At 39.7% G+C, this 24325-nt stretch overlaps 1 protein-coding gene across 1 annotated transcript in view; it reads left to right on the plus strand.

The window, feature by feature from the left end:
- Positions 1 to 24325, plus strand: part of SON (SON DNA and RNA binding protein) — a 42926-nt gene that overhangs the window by 605 nt on the left and 17996 nt on the right. The window contains exons 2-7 of the mRNA XM_066622509.1: positions 5009 to 5175; positions 6951 to 14921; positions 16304 to 16467; positions 18157 to 18297; positions 22613 to 22795; positions 23925 to 24035. Of these exons, the coding sequence (XP_066478606.1) occupies positions 5009 to 5175; positions 6951 to 14921; positions 16304 to 16467; positions 18157 to 18297; positions 22613 to 22795; positions 23925 to 24035 (8737 nt within the window). The remainder of the gene's footprint in view (positions 1 to 5008; positions 5176 to 6950; positions 14922 to 16303; positions 16468 to 18156; positions 18298 to 22612; positions 22796 to 23924; positions 24036 to 24325) is intronic.

Genomic DNA, 24325 nt, shown 5'->3' on the forward strand with positions numbered 1-24325 from the left:
CCCCGCAGCCCTCACAGTCGCCGCTTCCCAGGCACGTCGCCCCCGCGTGGACTTCGTCTGTACACGTGTGAAGTGACTCCCGCGGTGCGCTTGATTTGCGTAAAGCAGTGACTGCGATCGCGGTCCTCGTATTTACTTTCAAAGCGAGCACGTGTGCGTGAGAACACGCGTGCCTGTGCAGGCGTCTGTACGTACGCACCCTAGTATGTGAGTAAACGTCGTGTTTCAGAGAAACTATCTCAGATAGGTAACGTTAAAGCAGTGGTTCTCAAACAGGTGGGTCGCGACCCACCAGTTTGTGTAAAGAGTCCTCCATCCCTCTAAGGATCACAAGGGGGTGGGGCGAAGGGGTGTGTGCTTTCACTTACTTTCACTCAGATAGGGCTGCTGGAGGCTCCGGGCTCCCTGATGCTTGGAACATTGTGAAATAAGTGAGCGCAAAGCGCTTCTGGTTGAGATGCAAACACTGCTTTGCACTCGCTTATTTCACAGCATTCCGAGCATCAGGGAGCTCGGCAGAAGGCTGCACGGGGCTCCCTGCGCCTCCAGCAGCCCTACCCAGTGAAAGTACCCCCTTAGCAAACCCCTAACCTCACAAAGAGGAAGTAAATTTCCCTAAAACAGTGGTTCTCAAACTTTTAGCACCCACTCTTTAGAACTTTTAGCACCCACTCTTTAGAATGAGAATCTGCCAGGACCCACCAGAAATGACATCATCAAGCAGGAAAATTTTTAACAATCCTAGGCTGCAATCCTACCCAAGTTACCCAGGAGTAAGTTCCATTGACTAGCATTGTTAAAAGCATATACATAGCAGTCTGTTAAAAGAACAAATTTATAACATTTCCCCTAATGCAGTCACATACCATGGTCACATCAAGTCTAATAGATTAAAAATAAAATATTGAAATGAATGGGGACCCACCTGAAATTGGCTTGTGACACACCTAGTGGGTCCTGACCCACAGTTTGAAAAACACTGCTGTAAAAGATTGAAAACCACTGAGTTACAGTTATTAATTCAGTGGCTGTCGCCAGTGAATAAAATGTAAAGCAACAGGAATGTAATGGAAGCTGGCTGATTAGAAGCACCTTTCTGTGGATGCAAGTCCAAAAGTCTAGATGGGTATTGTTTTTTTCGTCTGTGTGTATTTATTAATTTACATCTAAATAAAATGTTTTCTTTAATTGCACATGAATTGTTAGCTTATGTATGTATTAAACAACTTATTAATATTGCTCAGTGTTCTCAGTGATTTATTTTAGAGCGCAGATGTCTTGGAAAGCATTGTGCTGCTTGTATGATAAGTTTACAGTTTAGTCTTAGATAGAATTACCGATATGTCTTAAGTAAGTTTATAGTTATTATTGTCTGGTTGTGAAAGATTTAAAATTTACATCCAAAACGCAAAGGATTTGGATAGTTTGGGGGAGGGAGTGGTGAGAAATTTCATTTTAATTCAGTATGAAAGGAAGGGGGATGCAGTGACACCTGAGGTATATCAGATATACACACAACAGATCAGCAAGGAGTATCAGCAGAACTTGGTCATCACATAAACCATCACATTCTAATGCTCATGAAATGTTAAATGCTGTGTTTCTTTTTGTGAAGTTAGACCTAATGAGTAAAGTGCAGTAAATATTCTTTAATGTCTACATATTGAGATCACTGCCATGTTAGCCTGTATATATACGTACTGTAAACAAAGTACAGTCAAATGAATGTATGATGCAACCTTAGATGCGTGAATTCAAGTACGTATGCTTCCTGCCTCCCCCCCCAAAAAACACAGAGAAAAATAACAGTTTAAATTGTGTGGTTGATTCTGCCTGCCGTTCCAGTCACTGAATGTATGTATATTCCCTTAAGTGAGTGTGAGATTGGAGAATGAATCTGCTGTTCCCTTAGTTGTCTCAGTTCCTGCAATGTCTCTTAAGATGTGATTTTAATTTTTTAAGAGATAGTACATATTTTTGGGGTTTAAGGTAGTTTTGGCTATATAGGTGCGACCTCGCTATGGGGGATCCGTTCTTAGACGCACGCACGCACGCACACCCCGACACAGAAAACTTGAGATAATGAAATCTGTAGTTTCAACACCTTTAAGCCTCTGGAAGGCTTCCCCGGGCCTCAGAATGGCTTATATGGACAAAAAAAATTACTTCCAGTTTCTCTCCGGAAACTGAAAGTTGCATTTTTTTTTTTTTTGCTAAAAATGCCCATTCTGAGGCCAGCATCAGATGTGGGGTTAGGTGGTCCTTGAGGTATTCTGATTTAAATATCATCACCAACACCTTGAACTGGACTCAGAATGGAATGGACAGCAACTGTAGTTGCTGGAGTGATGACATGGCAAGCTCAATGCACCAGCTGGACTGCTGCATTCTGCACTGCTTGCAGCTTCCAGACCATCTCCAAGGATAGCCCCTCACAGGGTGTATTACAGTCATCCAAATGAGATGTCACTAGGAGAATGGTTCCCAAACTTTTTATCACCAGGACCCATTTTTAAAGTCACCTAGCTCTACAAGACTTTTAAAAAAGATTATCTTGAATAAATAATATTTTTAAAAATTTATGAGTAATATTTATTTGCTTACTTGCAAAAAACTCAATCCATTTCTTGTAATGATGCAGCCCTAATGAATAGCCTCAAGGCCGGCTTATGTGACCTAGCCTTCATCTGCTCCCATGATCTGTTGTTGATGAACTTGGGTAAAAAACACACCAGAAAAAAGATGCTCAAACATTTATCTCCCTATATTTACACAGTCTTGCAAATGGCAGGAGCTCATTTCCTTGCAAACTGTAGGAGCTCAGCTGTTTAAAGGGCATTTAGCAGTTATCTTATTTTTGATATCCTTGGGGCTTGAAGCAATTACTTATCTGATCTTTCCATCACATGTTTTCATTGGAGGCTCTGGACCCACCAGAAATTGGGTCCTGAGAAACAGTTTGAGAAACACTGCACTAGGACATGGATTATCGTAGCTGCATCCGATTGACTCAGATACAGTCTAAGCTGACACACCAGCTGAAATTGGGCATAAACCCCATTTGCCACAAATTCCACTAGGCCATCCAGGGGCAGCTGTGGATCCAGGAGATTTTTCACAGTTTTACATAAATCAGTTCATTTTCATACTCTATTACCTAAACAATGTTGATGTTTACTTGTTATAAAATTCAACATTTATCTTTCATTATCAATTAAATTATGAATAAACTTCAAATATAAAGACTGCACAAGATGGGGATTTCTTCACTCAAATAGAAAACTCCATTATGTGGGTAAAGTGGTGCTGGCTGTGTTGAATCAGGATAGTTCATCTCTAATGTTCAGGCCTCTGTCACCTGCACATATGCAGAAAATCTCTTAGCTAGAATATAGTGAACACTAGAAATTCTGGATCTGGCAAGGTGAAAACAAAGGAGTCAAGGGTTAAGTAGGAGCATCATGAAGTCCAACTGCCTTGGCAAAGGGGTGATCCAAGAGCTCATCCCAGGTTTCCTGCCTGTTGGTTGACTAATCAGAGTGGTTGGTTCATGAATTAGGTGTTTTCCTTTGAATCAACAGTTTGAATCTTAGGTGTGTTTGTTCTATTTCTGAGAAAAGTTTAACCTGTGTATTGCTGTCTATCCCTTTGACTTGCCTTGGAGTGAAGAAGGACATTGCCTTGAAATGACTGTCTTCAGGTTGGACTTTACGTCTAGATAAATTATGCCAGAGTTTCTAGATTTTGCCTCTAACTAGAAGGCTTATTTCTCTCCAATTGTTCTGTTCATACCATTTCCATTTTACCCCTTTTGGTCATTGCCTTTTTAAACAGTATAAACATAAACTCTTGTTATTTTTAAAAGTAATTTTTCAGACCTTTTCCAGAGCAAAGCATCATTTTCCCTCATGCTTGGTAACCAGTTAGGGCTTTCACTAGCCATGTCTTGCTATACAGAGTCTTGGTTGGCCAGGTCAGTTGGTTCCCTGGATTGCTCTTTTAGCAATGAACTTCTGGGCTTATCCTAGGTAGAAAGTGGGGTGAGAAAGGTCACCCTAATTTTACCCCAGTTTTGTGGACTCCTTTATGGTGGCAGTGAAATTAACCAGTTTGGCTGTTAAAAGGGTATCCCAGAATACTTGTGTACCTCTTTCTGTACCCATCTGCCCATGGGCTGTGAGGCTGTAGTGGGCTACGGCAAATGTCCACAACAAAAATGGCATACAATTGAATCCAGTCTCTTGTTCTCATCCCTTATTCCTGTCTTTTTCATATCTGCATGTATGAGATAGTCAATTATGTTCATGATCCTTCTGTGGTCATAAACGGAAATGCTGGACAACTTTATAGATGAAACTGTTCATTCCAATACTTATTAGAGGATAAGATTCCAATGTTTATATTCTAACATACTTTTGTTCTATAAATAGAACTCTGATTTATAATGTTTCTTAGTTTCTGTAGTCATTAGAATTTGATACTTTATGCGATTAGCAAATTATTTTTTTTACATGAACTAAAGTTTTTGATCAAAACAATAAAATATGGTAGCTAAATGGAAAATGTACAATTAAAAAATAGGAAAATATAAAAATGACCAACAATGGAAGTATTAATTGCATTAAAATAAGAAACGTGTTATTCAAGTTAGGGATTTTTTGGGATTTCACAAATTCTGTTAGTTTTGTGCTCTCTCTTTTTCTGTTGCGTGTTGGAGTTTTAACTGTATAAATCATCATTCTAGAAGCTCCATTTGCACAAGAGTAGGTGTGGTTCTCATTAGTCTTCCCTCTGCAACCTCTTATGTCACCGCAAAATCTGCTCTTAGAAGATTCCTCAGTCCTCAAGGATATACTTTCAGGAGCTACAGTGGAAAAGGGAGATAGGCAAAAATTGTCTTTTTCCTCAAACTGAGTTTCTTCCCCAGACGGAATAAGGGCTTGGGATGGAACCCAGTGCACTTTTGTTTTTAACGTATGTCTTCTTTGCATGTTTTTTTTTTTACTAGTGGAAAGATAGGTGCTCAACAGAATGGTGAAATAAACTCATCTGAGCAAGTAAGCCCTTCAGATGATATAATTGCAACTATTGGAAACCTTCAGAATGATCCACTAGTGCAGAAGATAGAACAAGTATTATCAGAAGTCTTGGGTGCAGAATCACAGTATAAACCAGGTAAATGAAAAATATTTTAAGCTTTATGTATGATTTTTTTTCTAAATGTTTGCTCTGAATTTTAAACTGTTTAAAAAGACAAATTACTTTAAATAGTATTTGTCATCTCTTTGGTTAGTATTGCAATTATATTTTTCAAAGAGTTAGTTCTTGCTTTGAAAAAATAAATTAATCTGACATGTTTGCTATTTGGGGGAATCAATTGCTGCAATGTGTAAAATTTGCTGGTGGTGGGTCCTCAGTATCTGGGGGATCTGTTCCAGGACGCCCATGGATACCAAATTCCACGAATAATGAGCTCCCCCGGGGGGGGGTGCACCCATATACTACAAGTGCTTTTCAGAAGTGTCCAGGAAACCCTTCTGAGGTGTGAGGAAGTCACATGTGACCTCCCCATGCCTCAGAAGATCTCTTGGACTCAACTAGAAGGCACTTGCCCAAGGGTAAGCCCCAGCAGTTGCAGTGGGTCACCTCAGACCTCTGCCGGTGATATTGCTCATGCAATTCTGAGTTGTTCCATATTCGCGGATCAGCCCTGAGAAGGACGATAGGATTCAGCACACATTGGTGTTGCTGATCCCACTTACATTCCGCTGGCATGCTGCTTAGTCAGGATTGGGCCATAATTTATATATGATTGTCCTAAGGGACGCAGGTAGACATCTGTGCCATAACTGAAATTGTTCTATATACTTTATTCTGGTATATGTATGAGTATCAGATTAATTAATGAAAATAAAAGTTTACATGCTCATGATCAGTTTTGTGTAGTTCAGTTTCAGCCTCTAATTGGCTCTCATTTTGAACCTTTTGGAGTTGTTTATAAAATAGATTAACACGCCAATCCACTGAGGGTGATATGCAAATACACAGCATTCCACAATCATTAGGTAGTTTTCTCACCAGCCCTCCATTGTGATTGCCTCCCAGGCAGCCCCCTCTTCCCCTTCTACCTCTCTTGCTGTAGATTAGGAGAGGGAAGCACAAGGGGATTTTTGGCCACACTTAGCTGAGGTGCCCTTGGACAGCTTGACCAAGAACGACCAATGATAGCTTTCCCAGATGTCTAGACAATTGTGACTCAGAAAAGGAAAGTGCAGTGTTCGGTGATTTGGCTATTCTTTTCTAAGGCATCCAGAGTCCTTAGACAATGTCCTCCTTCAGCATGCTTTCTTCTCTTGCTGTGAAACAGGGAAGGGAAGCATGGGACTGATCTTTGGGCCATGCTTGCAAGGTGCCATGGCCACAGCAATTCCCTCCCTGTGTTTCTCCTGCTGCCTAACAGGAGAGAAAACATGGCACTTGGCTGCTAGCCCACTTGCCATGGCAATGATTGCTGCTAAAATTGTGGAGGCCTGCTGATGCAAGCAGTTTTGCATGCAGATTCTCTGCTGAATCAGGAACTATACGTGCAGTTCCTAGCATTGGATTGCTAATGACATCTAACTTGTGTTCCCTCCACTGAATCAAAATTATGTGCATAGCCCTGGGGAAATTGTTCATATTATCAGTTTTGCCAATGTTAATAATCTGTTTAGAGTGTTAGGATTCTGAATACAACCACACATGTATGTCTCAGGTTCAAGGCCAAAGTGAACAATACAGGAATTGTATATGTACATTGTTATAACACAAAACTTATACATGTTAGGTAATTTGGCAATGATTCCAGTAAAAATGCATTTAGCCTTGTAAAATGTAACCTTTGCATAGCGATGTGAACATATTTGCAGTTTTATGTTTTACATTTCTTAACAAAAATGTTATGTCTTTAGATGATGGAGAAGATACAGCAAGAAGTAAATCTCACTCTACTAAAAGAGGCTTGTCTGATGAAGTGGAAGAGGAAGTTCCAAGAAAAAAGTCTAAAAAGGATAAGAAACACAAAGATAAGAAAAAGAAGAAGAAAAGAAAAAAGGAGAAAAAATATAAAAAGCAGTCAAAGGAATCAAAATTAAATGACCAACATAAAGGATCTGAAGATCTACAGTCTGTTCCTGATTCAAAGGCAGAAAATTTGAATTCCTTTTTGAGCTCAGAAGATGTTGATATAGGATCTCCCTCGAAACAGGCTTCTGAGTGGTTTGTGGAAAAAAATTTATATGAAAATCTAAACTCAACCATGTCAAATTCACGTGATGCATTCAGTTCCGATAACAGCAAACTGGATACATCAGAAGAAGATTCTGTTTTAATCAATATACAGGAGCTCAGTGAAATAAAACTTACTAATGAAAAAGAAAATGAACAGCATACAGATCTGACTGTGCATCCATGTGTAGAGGATGAATCTTTAAACATTGCTGATGCTGAAAGTGGTGTTTGTATGGACAGAGATGAAGTGGCTAGTACAAAAGAAATAAAGCAACCTGAGGCTAGCTTAGTGTCAAAAGCAGAAGAAAAAGTGACTGTCCCTGAAAACAGCCCAGACTCTACAGGACTTGAGGTAGAAGATTTGGGAACCAGTTTGGAACCTGACACAGTGGAGACAGCAGATTTGAATGCATCCAGAAACCTGGAATCTTTACATCCTGAAACCATGCAACACTCAGTACCAATTTTGGTTGATAAGACAGACTGTAAATTCATGAAACCCCCCTTGGAGACAGCTGCAGAATCCAAAGATTCAGTGACAACTTTGGGATTTTTGGCAATGGTGGTAGGGAAAGATTTTGAAGCAACTTCAGAATTTTTGAACACAGCAAAGGTGAAAGCTTCTGAAAGAAGTCCAAAACAGGATACATTTATAGATATGAAAGCTCTTTCTTCAGAGAAAGACAGAACTGTAATTGTAACAGGTTTGGAGAAAAATCTACAGAGTGATGCAAGAGCAGAAAAGAAACTTTTGGAAGAGACTTCAGAATCCTTGCATGTAGTCAATGAAAATGATTTTGAACCAACTCTAGGACATAAGCATCAGCCAAAAGTTTTGAAAAGAATTACAGAATCTGATGCACGTAAACGTACAGGAGCAACTCTTGATGCTGAGACAAACGTGAGAGAATTAAAAGAGAGTCAAGCCTCTGCAATAACAGTGGAGTTGAAAGAGTCAGAAAAATATTCAGATCCTCTCAAAATTGCAGCAGATGTGAAAGATTTAGAAAAAACAGAATTGATTATTTTGAGCACAATGGATGCAGGAGAACCTCTCTCAGAACCAACAGCAGAAGTGAAGAATTTGGGATCCACTTCAGAACTTGAGGAAATGAATACAAAATCCTTAAAAGCAAAATCTGTACGTGAACCAGAAAATTGGAAGACTGTTCCAGAGTCTCTTAGAATGGTGGATGTGAGGAATCTAGTTAGTTCTCCAAAATTTGAGAGAGACGTGCTAGTGAGTTATTTAGAAACACCATTACAAACTGTGGTGGAAGAGAGGGAAGGTTGTGTAATTGCTAAAGATTCGGAGACAGTGGCTAAGTTGAAAACTTCTGAAAGCTTTTCAAGATCTGGAACAGCTCCTGAGATAAAAACAACTCTGGAATCACCAGGTATATTGAAGACACAATATTTGAAAATTTCAAAATATGCAGGTGAAGCAGATATAGAAAGTGAAACTTTAGTAAAACTGAAGGAGTTGGAAAAAGTTCCAGAATCCTTACTGATTGTGAAAAATGTAGCAAGTATCTCTGAATCTCAATATGTGAAGGAAATAAAAAACATGGATGATGTTTTGCAGTGTGATGCAGTGGCACAGAGAATAGATTCAGAAACTAGTCTAGTGCTTGAAGAAGAGAGAGATTCAGATGCTGCTTCAGAGTCACTGCATATGATATTTGCAAACTATTCAGAACACAGTCTAGAACCTGATACTGAACCTGAGGCTATAATGGAGTCAAAAACTTCAGAATCAATTCCAGAATTGTTTCCTGTGGTGGATGCAAACAGTTCAGAAGAACTACGTGTTAAGGAAATCAAAGACTTAAAACCTGTAGAATCGGAAGCAATGATTAAGTTGAATGATTTAGAAAAAAAATTAAAATCTCTGCACAGAGAAGTGAAAAATTTGGAAATGCCGGCTATGAAATGTTTTCAGTCACTTGTAGCATCTGAAGCTATGGCTAAGAGGAAGAACAATGAAACTGTTTCTCATTCTGTAACTGGAGTAGAAAAGGCTTCTATTGAATATATGGAGAAGGATCAGAATGGTGCTGAAGCTGTTGGTTTCAAAATTTTACCAGAATGCCAGAAAATGGCAGAAAACGAGCCATCTGCCAAAACTGAAAGCCTGTTATTAATTTCGAAATCTTTGGAAGAGAAGGATGTAGTAAGTTCAGAAACAACTCCAGAATTGGGGGGCATAGCAGCAATACAAAAGTTAAAAGAAACTGTAGGTTTTAAAGCTGTCTTGGATATAGGCAGTTCAAAGGAAACCTTTGTATTCGAACCCTCAGGATCTGTTGATGACCAAGAGGCTTCCACATCTGTGAATACTGCAAAGGATTTTGAACCTGTTTCAGCACCTTTTCAGACTATAAAGACCAAAGACACAGAAGTAATTTTAGATTCCCGTTATGGCTTGGAAGATAAATACCCAGAAACAAGTACAGAATTTCTGTTTTCAGGTGAATTAGGTAATCTGGAAAAGAAACAGAAATTGAAAGACAGAACAGAAACAACAGGATCAGCAGCAGCTCCAGAATCTCTGTATGCATCTCAGAGAGATCTGATTATAGTTCCAGAATCTGATGAGGCTAACAAGGCAGTGAATTTAGAACATGGTGCAGAATCTTCATACATGGCAAAAACAAATTCAGAGAATGTCCTAAAATCTTTGTATATGATAGAAGCGAAAGATTCAAAGTCACTTTTAGGATCCAAGTTCTTAGCCTTAAAAGGGATAGAAATTGAATCAGAAACTACTCTCAGGGAAGGGGTAGAAATTGGAGACCTTCCAGAATATGAATCAGTAGTAGCATCAAAGATCTTGGAAATTACTTCAGATTCTTCCAAGAAAATTGAAATGCCTCTAGAACCACAGTGTACACCAGTGCTTCAAGTGTCAGATGCAGCACTCAGAAGTGCATTGACATTTACAGATTTAGAAGCCAATTCAGAAACTATATGTGTTATCAATATTGAAAATTTGGAAGTATCTCCAGAATGTGAAGAATTGGAAGTGGTAAAAACATCAGAAATGGTTCCAACCATTGCAGTAGAGATGATGGATTCAATAGCAACACCTTCCTCTGACCTTGCAGTTGCAAATAAAGAAACAAAAGCCATTAAAACCATAGTAAAAAACTTAAAAGCATCAACAGATTCTATGGACATATTAGAAGAAGCATTTGAACCTGCTTGCATAACAGGTGTGAAAGAAGCAAGTCAGAATTTGGAAACAAATCTTGATTATTTTATCAAAGAGGAGTTAAATAATGCATACACAGAATCTGCTCATGAAGTGGCTGCAAGTGGTTTACAAACATTTCAAAGATGCATACCAATTGTAAGTACGCACATTTCAGATGTTCTGGCAGCTGCAGACAATATGGTCAAAAAGAGTTCTGGAACTGATGTAAAACAGGATGTGCAATCAGTAGTAAAATACTCTGAATCAGTTTGTCAGTCGGAGAATGTTTTGGAGAGAGAGGATTGTGACACCACTGTGGTTCTGATGGAAATCAAAGATTCAGGAGCAAGTTCCAGCTTTTCAGATACAGGGGAAAAAACTCTGCAGCTTGAAACAATTTCACAATCTCTGTGTGAATTCAAGTCAAGAGATTCAGCTGATGCTGTAGAGGCTCCATCTAATGTAGAGACAAAAGATTTAGGAAGAGCACTAAATTATAGTACAGTATTAGAAGTACAAGATCCAGTAGCCTCTGGAACACATCTAAACGCATCAAAGTCTTCAGAATCAGTCCGTGTCTTAGAAGTTTCTGGCTCTGAAGAAATTCTAGAATTAAAAACTGCTCCAACATACCTAGAAGTTTTTCAGTTTTCTGGTGCAACTACAGAGACACGGTCATCAGAAACAGAATATGTGCTGGAGGCCTATAGCTACAGTGCTGCTTCAGTATCTGAAGGTGGGTTGGTAAAAGTTTCAGAAACAATGCCAGAGGTAGAAAATGTGGAAGATCTGGAAACTATTGCAAAATCTAAAGATACTCAAGAAATAAAAGGCATGAAATCTCCACAATCTTTGAGCACTGTGGAGGTAAGAGATTTTGAAGAAAGTGTCATGCTTGAAGAAGTGCTAGATGTTTCAGAAACTGCCCCACAGTTTTCAAGTATTTCAGAAGTAAAAGACTTGGAAGTTGTTACACCATCTGCAGTTGCAAAATCAGCAAAAGATTCTGAAAAGCAATTAAAATTACAGCTGCATTTTGAAGAAAAATGTTTAGAAACATTGGAATGTACACAGATTTCAGATATAATGGGCACATATGAAGATGGGGAACCAGGCTGTTCTATAACGTACCCTGAACCTACTGCTGATATGACACACGGTGTAGATTCCAACAATTCAGAAGCAAATTCAGGATTTATTGGTACAGTAGATTTGACAGAGTCATTTGTAAAATCTACACAGGCTATAGAATCTTTGCACTCGAAAGAAGTAAAAGACTTTCAAGCAACTCCTAAATGTGGGTCTATTGGAGAAATAAATGTCCTGCAAGTTGCTCAATTGTCTGCAGGCAAAGAAGAGGGACTTGATCTTGAGGGAATTCCAAAATCTACAGTAGCTTTGGAGAAACATGACTTAGAAAGAAATTTACCTTCTGTGAGTGTTTCTGAAGAAAAAACCCCTGAAGTAGCTGTGGAATCTTCCCATGCTGTGAAAGCAAAAGACTCTGAAGCACCTCTTGAATATAAGAATGGAAAGGATGTTAATGTTTTGGAGCAGAACTCCAAATGTATATATATGGCAGAGATGAAAAATCTAGAATCAACTCCAGAATGTGATGTCCTGGCACAAACTAAGACTTCAGAAATGATTCCAAAAATCACTTCCAAAGTGAAAGATTCAGAAGCAATTTTAAAACCTTTGCGCATGGTAGAGGAAAAAGATTTGGATGGAACTCCACAGGTCTCTTTGGAGGAGCAGGTTTTGAAGGCGACTCTGAAACCTGTGTGCACAGGAGCGGAAGACAACTTGGAAGCAAATCAGCAACTTACTACGGAGTTGAAAGATTCAGAAGTTGCAGTGGAGCCTGTATGCATGGCAGAAAAGGTGAAAGGCTCAGAAGTATCTCTTGAATCAGTGCACACAGCAAAGGAGAAGGATCTGGAAGCAACAGCACAGGTTTCAATGAAGGATCAAGACTTGAAAGCTGCTCAGATTTCAGATATAAAGGAGAAAAATGAAGGGAGCATTTTAAAAGACAAGAAAAGTGAAAAAATAAGCAGCAAAAGTAAAGATAAGAGTAAGAGTGGCAAAAGAGCAAAAAAGAGTAGATCAAAATCTCCTTCTAAATCAAAAAAACGTAAAAAAAAATCTAGATCACGTTCCACCTCTAGAAGGATTACATCAAGAAGAGGACGTTCTAGAAGTAGGGATGATTCTGATTCAAGGAAAAAACATTCTTCCTCACGCCATAAATCTAGATCAAAATCTGTGGACAAGAAAGATAGCAAAGAGTCTTCTTTAAGATCTAGACGGAGACGGTCACGAACTTCTGATCACCCGAAGTCTAGATCTAGATCTGTTGAAAAGATAAGGTCAAGATGGAGAAGGTCCAGATCTTCTGATCATCATAAGTCTAGATCTAGATCAGTTGACAAAAGAGAATCAGCCAGAAGAAAGCGGAGACTGTCTCGATCCTCTGAGAAACGCAAATCTAGGTCCAAATCAGTTGACAGAAGGGAGACTTTGACAAGATCAAGGCGGAGACGGTCCAGATCTTCTGATCACCGCAAGTCTAGATCACAGTCCGCTGACAAAAGAGACACAGCAGTGAGGACAAGACGAAAGAGGTCCAGGTCATCTGATAGATCCAGATCAGTTGACAAACGAGATACTTCAGCAAGAAGGAGGAGAAGGAGATCTAGGACCTCAGATAATTGCAAATCTAGATCTAAGTCTTTCGACAGACGGGAATCTTCAATAAGAACAAGGCGAAGGCGGTCAAGATCCTCTGATCATCATAAATCTAGATCCAGATCAGTTGATGATAAGAGAGACACTTCATTGAGGTCTAGGCGAAAACGGTCCAGATCTCTAGATAAGCGCAAATCTAGATCCAGATCAGTTGTCAAAGAGTCTTCCGTAAGGACAAGGCGAAGGCGATCCAGGTCCTCTGATAATCGCAGATCTAGGTCCAAATCTGTTGACAAAAGGGAGACCTCAGTGCGGACAAGGCGGAAGAGATCCAGGTCCCTTGATAATCGCAAATCTAGATCTAAATCTGTTGACAAAAGAGAGACTTCAGTCAGAGCAAGGCGAAGGCGGTCCAGGTCCTCTGATAATCGAAAATCTAGATCTAGATCAGCTGACAAACGGGAAACTTCAGTGAGGACAAGGCGAAAGCGATCCCGGTCTTCTGATAATCGCAAATCTAGATCCAGATCACTTGATAAAGGAGATAGTTCAGTGAGGGCAAGGCGAAGACGGTCCAGGTCCTCTGATCTGAAGTCTAGATCTAGATCCGTTGACAAAAGGGAAACTTCAGTGAGGACGAGGCGAAAGCGGTCCAGATCCTCTGATAATCACAGATCTAGGTCCAAATCTGTTGACAAAAGAGAGACTTCAGTGAAGACAAGGCAAAGGAGATCCAGGTCCCTTGATCATCGAAAATCTAGATCTAGGTCTCCTGATAAGAGAGAGACTTCAGTCAGGACAAAAAGGAGACAGTCCCATTCTTCTGATAATCGGAAATCTAGATCCAAATCCCTTGATAAAATAGAAAGTTCCGCAAAAACAAAAAGAAAACGGTCTAGATCCAGTGATAGTCGCAAATCCAGGTCCAAATCTGTTGAAAAAATAGAGACTTTGACTAGGTCAAAAAGGCAACGATCCCAGTCATCTGATCAGAAATCTAAAACAAAATGTGATGAAAAAGGAGAGACTTCCCTCACGTCTAGACACAGATCTAAATCATTAGATCGCCAGAGATCTAAATCAAAATCCAGATCTAAATCCTCTGAAAGAAGACAAGATAAAAACTCTTCAGATAAACAATCTGATTTAGAGAAGCTCTCTAAATCTAGATCAAACTCTCTTGAAAAAATAGAAGGAACTGAATCATTGGAAGCACCTGTATGTAATCACACTAAATCGCCTGAACATCACAAGTCCAAGTCCAGGTCCAGATCCAAATCTCTGGATAAAACAAGAGAAAGAGAGAGGTTGCGCAGATCAAGGAGTAAAGGCTCTAAGTCTCCAGAACCCAAATCTCGTAGACATAGAACAGTATCACGCTCTAGACGGAATCGTTCTCGATCACTAACACGAAAGAGGACCTCAAGATCAAAATCTGAACATCGCTCTCGTACACGGTCTCGAACTCGTTCACGATCATGTTCAAGACGCTGGAGGAGGAGTAGATCAAGATCATTGTCAAGACAGCGCTCTTTATCAAGGGACAGGCGTAGGAGATCTCGGAGAAACCGCTCCAGATCTACTGAGAGGAGGAGAAGAAGGTCAGATTCAAGAGACAGTTACAGAGTATCCCTCAGATTGCGATCCCGAAGTCGAACACCTGCCCGTCTAAGGTCTACAGGTAGAAGGAGGAGCACCAGTAAATCACCAGATCATCGAAGATCCAGATCTTCAAGCAGATCACCAAAACGTCTAACCGATTTGGGTAATAAATCTTGAGCAATGTTTCATATAGATAACGTGAATGTATTTTATCCTCAGTTTCTCAGTTTGCCTTGACACCTTTATTTCAGACAATTCCTTTTACGCATCATTATTCTTTGTAAATATAGAATTCTTGTACTCTAATTATAAATCTTCAATTTTGGGATTTTCTTAGTAATCCCTGTCTTAGATAGAATCATTAACTGTACCCCAAAATGATTACGATTTTTTCAGACTAACATAAGAGCTGAACATTTGTAATGGATTGTGTTCAGGTCACCTGCTTCTGGGGACTGAATGACTGTCACTAGCATAAGAGCAAGGGTTAGCAGTATCAACCAATGAAGTTTATACCTTAAAACCCTTCTGTTGACCCAAAGCATTCTCAGTCAGTAGCCAAGATACAGTTGAATACGTCTTAACTGAGGCCAGATTGAAGGGTGTTGTTACAGGAGTTCTATTTCTTCTCCACACATGAGTAATCATTGGCTGGAATCCAAAGAACTACTTTAGATGCTACCAAGGGCATAGGAATGTTTGATTTATTTTTCATTGAACAGTAGACCACCATATCATGCCAATATTTGCTTTTGTAACCCCTGTCAAGTTTTTAAAGCATGGTGCTATGGGATATTGGGAAATACAAGTTTAAAGTCATTTTATTGTGTATAGTTCTTACATATATGTTAGCATAGTCAAATGATTTAGGAATTTTAGTTGATATATTATCTGCTTTTAGATTATTACAGAATCAGTGAAATTTAAATAAATGTTTATTTTACCAATATCACCATATAGGTGATGTTTTGATATAAGAAAACATGAAAGAAGCATGATCCTGATATCAAGAGGCATTGCCACTATGCTCAAATGTGTCCTTTTATCCCAAGGTTATTGCAGTGCTTATGTTTGGCCACTTGCAAATGCCTGAGTTGTATCTTTTCTTCTGTTAGTATATCTGTGCACCTTAAAAATAGTTCTGGTTTCCCCATGATTACTTGCATGAATACAGGGAAACTCTTCCTTATGTCAAGAAGCAGAAATTAAAGAGATACTGTTATTATGAATTTTTGTCCTGTCTGACTGAACAAATTGGTTCCTACTGTGAAATTATTTGAATTGGCTGAATTTGAATTATAATATTATTTGAATTATAATAACTGGAGCTGAATCTTTCTTCATTTGTTAAAGTATGTGTTTAGGAGTTCAAAAATGTTTTATTGGAGAAGGGTCATAAGAGCCTTATGTGCAACTAAATTCTGTGCAACTATGAGCATGACTATTTATGTGCCATGTACTAGAAGCAAAGTACAAGTTCTTTGAGAAGGTCTCTGAGTATCAACATAATACAAAGTAATGATTACATTCTTTATGTTCTTGTAGACAAGGCACAGTTACTTGAAATAGCCAAAGCAAATGCAGCCGCTATGTGTGCTAAGGCTGGTGTGCCTCTACCACCAAGCCTGATGCCTGTTTTAGCTCCGGAAAAGAAGGAAGAGAAAGTTGTCCAGAAATCAGCAAAAGAGACAATAATGGAACTCACTGAGGTAAGAGATACAAAATTAAAGTTGTGTGGAAAAATGTTGCTATTTTTGCCTCAATGAAAGTGATTTATTCAAGTTTTTAAAAACCTTTTTGGAGATTGCAAGATTTTCTAGAAATAGTGGATGGTTTACTTTTCCTGTAGAATGGGATGTAGCTTATTATGACATTGTTCAGATTATGTGTTGAGAGTACAGGTTGAGCCTGTTTATCTGCGGATTTTATATCCGTGAATCTGGCCAAGTGTGGGTCCCCTGGACCCACGTTGAGCTACACTTGACTGAACCTGAACCCTCTGAAGGTGACCAGTCACATCTGGAGGGCTTTCTGAAGCCCGCAGAGGCCATGCACGGGCGCCTGTGGCCTCTGTTGGCTTCAGAATGGCCCTTACAGGCAAAAAAGTGACTTCTGGTTTCCAAGTGATGTTTTAATACCTTTTAAGGCATTCTGAGGTCTGGGGAGTGTTTCCCATTTTTTGGCCTGTATGGACCATTCTGAATCCTGCAGAGGTTGCGAGTGGTTACGTGCTGTCTCTGTGGGCTTTAGAAAGCTCTCTGGAGGCGACCAGAGCACAGCTCTGGTTGCCTTTGGAGGGTTTAAAGGCACAGAAACTGCAGATTTGGTTATCCACAGTTTTCTGTATCAATAGGGGATCAGAGAATAGATCCCTCACAGATACCGAGGTGCCACCTGTATTAAAATCGCTACAGGTTTCCCAGAACCCCCGCAGATGCAGAAACCCAGATAACTGTGGGTCTGGGCTCTTACCTGATCTCCAGAGGTGACTGGAAGTGTTTTCCTTTCATGTCCAAAGGTGTCAGAAGGGCGCTTCTGGTTTTACTGGAAGTGTGCCTGACATCTCTGGGAGGGAGGTGATCTCAGACCCAGAGAGGCTGTATGTGGCCTCACTAGGACTCAGAAAGCCTCCAGAAAACAGCTGGAAGTTGCTTCTGATCGCGTCAAGGAGGTCGGGTGCTGCCGTCTTTTGCTGCAGGTTCTGAACCTGCGGATAAAAAGAGCTCACCTGTACTTCCAGTTATGCTGGATGCAAACCAAACCTCAAACAGTCTTTATTGGAAGTCATCTCATTTCATTTCTTTCATGTCTGGTGAGTTGATGGTTGTCTTGGAACTGTCTGTAATATTGGAACCATAGCTATGTGATTATAATGAAATTTGCTTCAGATCTGATTTTGAAGACAGGTGGGTTCTCTGTATCTGTGGGAGATCAGTTCTTGCCACCCCTTTTATACTGAAAACCATGGATAATCACATCATCTGTTTTTGCCCCTTTAAGCTCTCCAGAGGCAACCGGAGCTCCCGTTGCCTCTGGAGGGCTCAGGTTGGGTCAAGTCTGGGCCAGCACGGGTCCAGGGGACCTGCCTTGAGTCAGATCTGTGGATGCAGAATCCTTAGATATGGGCCCACCTGTCTAGTTGCCAGGCAGTGTCTGGTGGTTGGTTGGCAACCTTCAGTCTCGAAAGACTATGGTATAAGCCTACAGCACCCGGTATTCCCAGGCGGTCTCCCATCCAAGTACTAACCAGGCCTGACCCTGCCTAGCTTCCAAGATCAGACAAGAGTGTCTACATGACTGATATCATTATCAGATATAGAATTATCTGCCCAGTTCTGTGTTTCATACTTGTGTCTTCATGTATACAGCAAAATTTTGTTTTGTTTCATTGTTATTAGAAATGCAAGAAGATTGCACAAAGCCAAGACGATGTGATAATAAATAAACCTCATGTGTCTGATGAAGAGGAGGAGGAACATCCTTTTATTAATCATCCTTTTAAACTCAATGAGCCCAAACCAATTTTTTTCAACTTAAGTGTAAGTACAGTAGAATCACAATTTATTGTGATTATTATTATTGAGTTTATTTTTCTTAACAATTGTTTATTTGAAAACAGCAAGTTGGGATGATATTGATTAATTATAAAATTATCTCTTGCATGGAAATGCTAACATAGTTTCACCTATTCCTGAAATATATTTGAATGTAATAGCTAGACTTTTGGACATACTCCCATTGTTTTGAAAATGGTTCCTGGGGGTGTCTGAAAGTCAGAGAATAAGCAGTGAACTCGTCCTTTACAGTGGGTTCACTTTACGATCAAATCACTTCACAGTGGACTTCTTTTAGTAAAAGAAGGTTTGCTATATGATAAGTAATTCATGTTGCTATGAACTGATGATTGCTGCCAGTGCAATGTCATGGGTGATAGATAAGCCGGTCAGCAATGTGAATGCAAGCAATTAGTAGGATCCGAGCCAATAGCAGTGTTTTTAACATTGTAGCTGTGTGTATTGAGGAAAGGATACAGCCTTGTAATTTGTGTTTCATAATTACATTTTGTTACCCTGGCCCCTAAAGAGCATAGTAGGCATGTTTTAAAGCACCTTTTAGAGAGGGAAATACTATAGATACTCATGTATAGTACCTAAAATTTTTGCCAAGTAATTAAGCTCCAGTTCTCACTTGGACTTATCTCCGGGACAATCAGAGGGCAAAGCCTTTCAACTCTGAACAGTTTTGTTTCTCAAGGGCAGACAGACAGGCACCAAGTGGCAGGCAGGCAGGGCAGAGATCGTTTCTACGGCAACTGGAAAATTCCAGCCAAAGTTAACCTTTTAATTTCCTTCCTTCTGGTACAGCCTGGTTCTGCTTGGCAAATGCTTGCAAAGCAGGTCTGTTTTTTGAAACACCAGGATGGGACCCTTCTTCCCAGGCTATAGTTCAGTGCACCATGACTTCAGAATAACACCCATGGAAAGCAGTGGATCTACTGCTGAGTAAAAAGGGCTGCAAATATATGCAGCTGCATCTCTCTGCTGTGAATTGAATTGCACACTCCCAGTTATGTGTTATGGGCTGTATGTTGTATGCAGAGCTTCTGGCTTAACACACCAGACACCTTAAAAGTGGATTTGATTCATGGTTCAACCTTTTTCACTGGCATATCCCTTGGCAGCCCATTTCCATAAATTGTACCCTTCCTATTAGCAAAATGTTTGTAATTAGTAAGACAGGCCCTCATCTCCTCCATATGAAAGCCCAGACTTCATGTGTTCATCACATATTTTCTCTTTTCATCTTTTTGAAGAACAGAAGACTCTGCCCTTGCGCTGTTTTGCACCAGAAGTGTGCTGAGAAATGCTGGGTGATTGATCACTTTCCATATTATGTTTCAGCTTTTTTACTGTGCTGGTTTTCAATCACTGGTTCATACATGAATTGATGACCAAAAACTAGCTATTGGTGGGGCTTTCACAGCCAACTAGCTACCTCCCTTCCAGGCCGTGCATTCTGGAGCACAGCCTGCCTTTTTCTGCCATTATTCCATTCTTTTTCATTATTATTTAACAATATTTATATACCGCTTTTCAAGTACCCCTAAAGCTCCTGTTGAGTGTTCCTGGGAGTACATGAATATCAGGTTGGGAACCACTGGTATGTTGTTTACAGTGCACTTACTCTGTTAGTGTTTACAAAAAGGTGGTGAAGACCAGAATTTTAAAAAGAATATGTATCTTATGATCTTTTACTGTGTTTTGATAAATTAGAGACTACAGTTCTTAGGTAACAATTAGTGGTAGGTTATTTTTCAGGATCTGGCCTCATGTAAAATCAGACAAAACTATAGTCAGACACCCCCCCTAAGTTTAACCCCTGACATATCCAGGGGTCATAGAAAATTCCATGATTGTTGGCTCAAAACTTGCCCTCGGCTTATCTGTGGGGTTGACCTATAGGCGAGTATCTGCGGTAGCTTAGTTCTGCGGCAGAAACTTGACTGCTGAGGTCTTGTAACAGGTTGAAAAACAAGTGCATTATTTGGTTCACATTACAATATTTTCCAAATATAATTGTGTCCCTGAAATGTAAAGCATGAGTCCAGTAGCCAGTGAAAGGTATTGAATATGCAAAGATTTTATGATTGTGGGTTTATTTTTGTAGGTCATATAGGGTTGTAACCTAAGGTGTACATGGGTATGGAAGCTTGTGGGAGTGAACATTCTTGTTGCTTGGCAAGAAACTTTCTTGGCAAAGCAGCCTTGTGCAGCTCTTGAAAATCTGCTCCCAGGGTTTGAGGGGGACCACCTAGAACAGAACTGTATGGGGTACAGAGGGCTACTGAGTTACCAGTAGATTGGCTAACATTTCGTCCCTCCCCCAAACAAATGCCATTCACATAAGAGGAATTTGACCCTTAGAATCATATTCTAGAATACGGGCCTTAGACTCTCATATGAGATACGAGCCTTAGATTTTATGCCTCTTGGACAGCTCACAGTGATTTCTTTCCAATACAGTGGTAGTTAAGTTGCTCTTGAAACGGCAATTAACATTCAGTTTGTTGAATATCAGTATCAATATCCATCTATTCTTATATTTATTATATATTATACAAAATGTGTTTATTTAAATGGTTTGTATCCTACCTTCACCTCTGAATAAATGGAGCACTCACCTACTGTGGATGTGGCTGTTGATTAATGTAATGCACTTCACTTCAGATCAGTGAAAAACAACTTGCTATGAATGTAAGAATGGAATGACTGAGGGCCCAGTCCTATCCAGTTTTTCGGTGGTGGGGCAGCCGCAGTGCAGCCCCAAGGTAAGGGTTCCCATCCCTTAAGGAGGCCTCTGCGACTGCCTCCCCACCACAGGATGCCATGTATGCCCCATTGGCACGGCTGCACTGGCACTGGAAACTTGGATAGGATTGGGCGCTGAGTCTGCAATCCTGTACACACTTACCTGGGAGTTAGTCCCATTGAACTCACTAGCGCTTAATACTGAGTAAGCAAGAGTATTGAGTCTACTAGGAATTGTTGAAGGTTACCTTCAGGTGAACAGATTTTATGTGCTACCTATGAACCCAAAGCTTGTGTATCTTGGAAAGTGTGATTTTGTGGAATATAGGTCTATTAAAAAGGAATCATTTCTTCAGCTTAATTCTTTGAGCTGAGTCTTCTGAGAAGAAATTGAACAAGCTTCTGTTCTTTATCTGTATGCCATCTGTGCCCCCACCTTTCAGAAGGAGAAAAATACCTGGGGAGGATGCTATATATCAGTCAGTTTGAGAACCCTAGATCCAAGAGTATAAACCAGCGAAACCCCAGCATGATTTCACCAAAATAACCACTGTTTTGTTATTTAGAAAAGATTAGTGGCCAAAAAAATATCCAAATGACAGTATAATTAAATTGCAGAACATTATGAGCAAGGTTGGACAAGAAAGGTTGATTTGTTCTTAAATTGTAGTATTATACAAATTGAAAATAAACTGTGCAGACAAAGATGTTCCCAAGCTTATAATTTCTACTTTCATAGTAGTTGAAGAGGGATATTTAGAAGAGTCTTACATATTCCATTTAATGCTAAAGTGAGGGACATCACAGAGGGGAAATGGAATTCCCACAGCTTTGCCTGATAGTAAAGAGATGCCTTTAGTAAAGACATTGCCTTTCCCCTTACTGCTTCTGGGTCATATGATGGTCAGAGATACAGTACCTGCTGAATAATGCACAAATTAGTTGTGTCAATTTTTAAAAGTTTTGGTAATTATCTGATTTGCCTTACTTGTGCAAGGATTGAAAGAGCTGCTTGGGCTTGCTTAGTGGAATCTCTCATCCTCTTGAGTGACAAGGCCCTATGACATATCACAAACTATGTCATAGGGATCTGCCACTCAGAAGAACCAAGTTAGAGATTTTGTTGGGCATGCTAAAACCCTTTGGTCTGTCCAAGAAACTCTTTCAATCCAAGCCATTGTGTGGTCCAGACTTGAAGGTGTTGGAAATGGCAACTTCACAATTCTGTATATTTCATATGTATATATGTTTAAATTCCATATTTATATATATTTCATCTGTATATTTATGGGGTTTTGGTTTAATGTTCTAGACTTTTAGCAAAGTTGTAACTTGCATTTTTATTGATAACAAAGGATAAAAATGCAGTTAACCAAAACTCAAGAGTTCTCTTCACATTCAGGCATGGTCCATTTTGTTTAGTACAGATATACATTTCTTTTCAGTTCAGTATAGAAGTCTTATTAGACAGAGTACTTAATGTATTTCGACTATATGTTTGTGTCTTGTGTGTGATTACTCATAATTGTAACACTTTTTTTTAAAGACTCCTTCCATAAAGCCAGCACCTCCAAAAAATCAGGTTACTTTGACAAAGGAGTTTCCTGTCTCATCTGGATCTCAACATAGGAAGAAAGAAGCAGATAGTGCATATGGAGAATGGGTTCCAGTTGAAAAGAACAAGGATGAGACCAAGGACGATGTGTTCCCCAACCCAGCCAATTTGGAGGTAAGAACTAGAAAAGTTTTAGTACTTTGATATAGAAATATTCACCTGAAGGAAGTCAGGGATTTTTGGCTATGAATCTTTAAAACACAATACAGAATTAACCCTGCAACCCAGGTGATCCCTAAAGCATGTGCAAGGATTTGTGTACACAGAGTGGGGGGTGGGTATTAGCTTAACCCAGCACCTTGGGCTGTGTTTCAACTTGCTTTTGTAGTACAACACAGTCTTGCTAAAAACATGCATGTAGGTAATGGAAGAGAGAATAATAAAAAGATGTAGAGGCCGTGCTAAATATGTGGAGGTAATTTTCTGATCCTCTGAATTGCAGTCATAATTTATTTTTTAGTAAATAAAAGCATTGAACAAAATCTAATTCAAAATAAACTATGCTTGGGGTGCCACTCTGCATTCTGATTTTGCATTGCTATCATTGAAACCTGAAAAGCTGGTGCTAAGATAGAATGTCTGGAAAGATCTGTGCTTGTCTGATGTGGGTGCTCTTTATAGTAATCAAATAATTAAATAGTAGTCACGGTAAAGCTAATCAGATAATCATGCTACATACCTGTGCTGATTGTTAGTTGACCATATTTTAATGCTGATGTTTTCAGGGTTCATACTGTTCAGGGTTCATACAGACTAAAGTAAATATTATTTTGGGAAAAGATTTAGCTGTTCAAACTAATTAGTATTGGCAAAATTTCCTTTGTTATGCCTGTTTGCCTGTCAGTGAGGCTGGGCTGCTGTAGTCATTGGTGAAGGGCACCTTTTGCTCCTTTTGCAGCATTGTTCTCACATGCAGCATGTTTTTTCCCCCCATTGAAGTGAATGGCAGTCATTCACTTAATTGGAGGAAGTAAAGGAGTCTACGTGGGAACATTATTAAAGTGAGAACTGAACCTGTTCTCTCTCCACTGCTTAGTAAATCTAGTCTGCTTCTGTCAGTTGTGGCACTGCTTCTTCTGTCTAGCCCCATCCTTGGTTTAGTTTCCTGGTGCTACTAGAGTGTGACAGAATGTTGGGAATTGGTTTTCATGTAACTAAGCAGATATTAATAACTCTATAGAGAAGAATATGTTGTCTTAGTTATGCGGTTTTCAAAACAAATTTTCTCTGTGCTGTTTTCTAGCCTGTGGACATCTCGTCGGCATTGAATGAGCGGACAATAGCTCAGAAGAGGCTTACAGAGAATACATTCGATCTGGAGGCAATGTGCTTGTTAAATCGTGCACAGGAGCGGGTAGGGTACAACTTTTTTCTTTTGGTTTTCCAGGTGCTTTTTTGATATCTGTATAGAAACAGAAGACAAGCTACAGTTTTGAGAAATCATTGTACTGTTACACATACTTATGGCCATTTAAGTCTTAGAAGTCATATGTTACCAGAAATGCAGATTTTAGTCTAAGGCCCAAATCCTAGCCAACCTTCCAGCATTGGCATAGCGGTGCCAATGGGATGTGTGCTGCATCCTGCAGTTGGGTGACACTCACAAAGGCCTCCTAAAAGTAAAGGAATGTTTGTTCCCTTACC

The sequence above is a fragment of the Tiliqua scincoides genome, chromosome 3 (genome assembly GCF_035046505.1).
Source record: "Tiliqua scincoides isolate rTilSci1 chromosome 3, rTilSci1.hap2, whole genome shotgun sequence".
Taxonomy (NCBI): Eukaryota; Metazoa; Chordata; class Lepidosauria; order Squamata; family Scincidae; genus Tiliqua; species Tiliqua scincoides.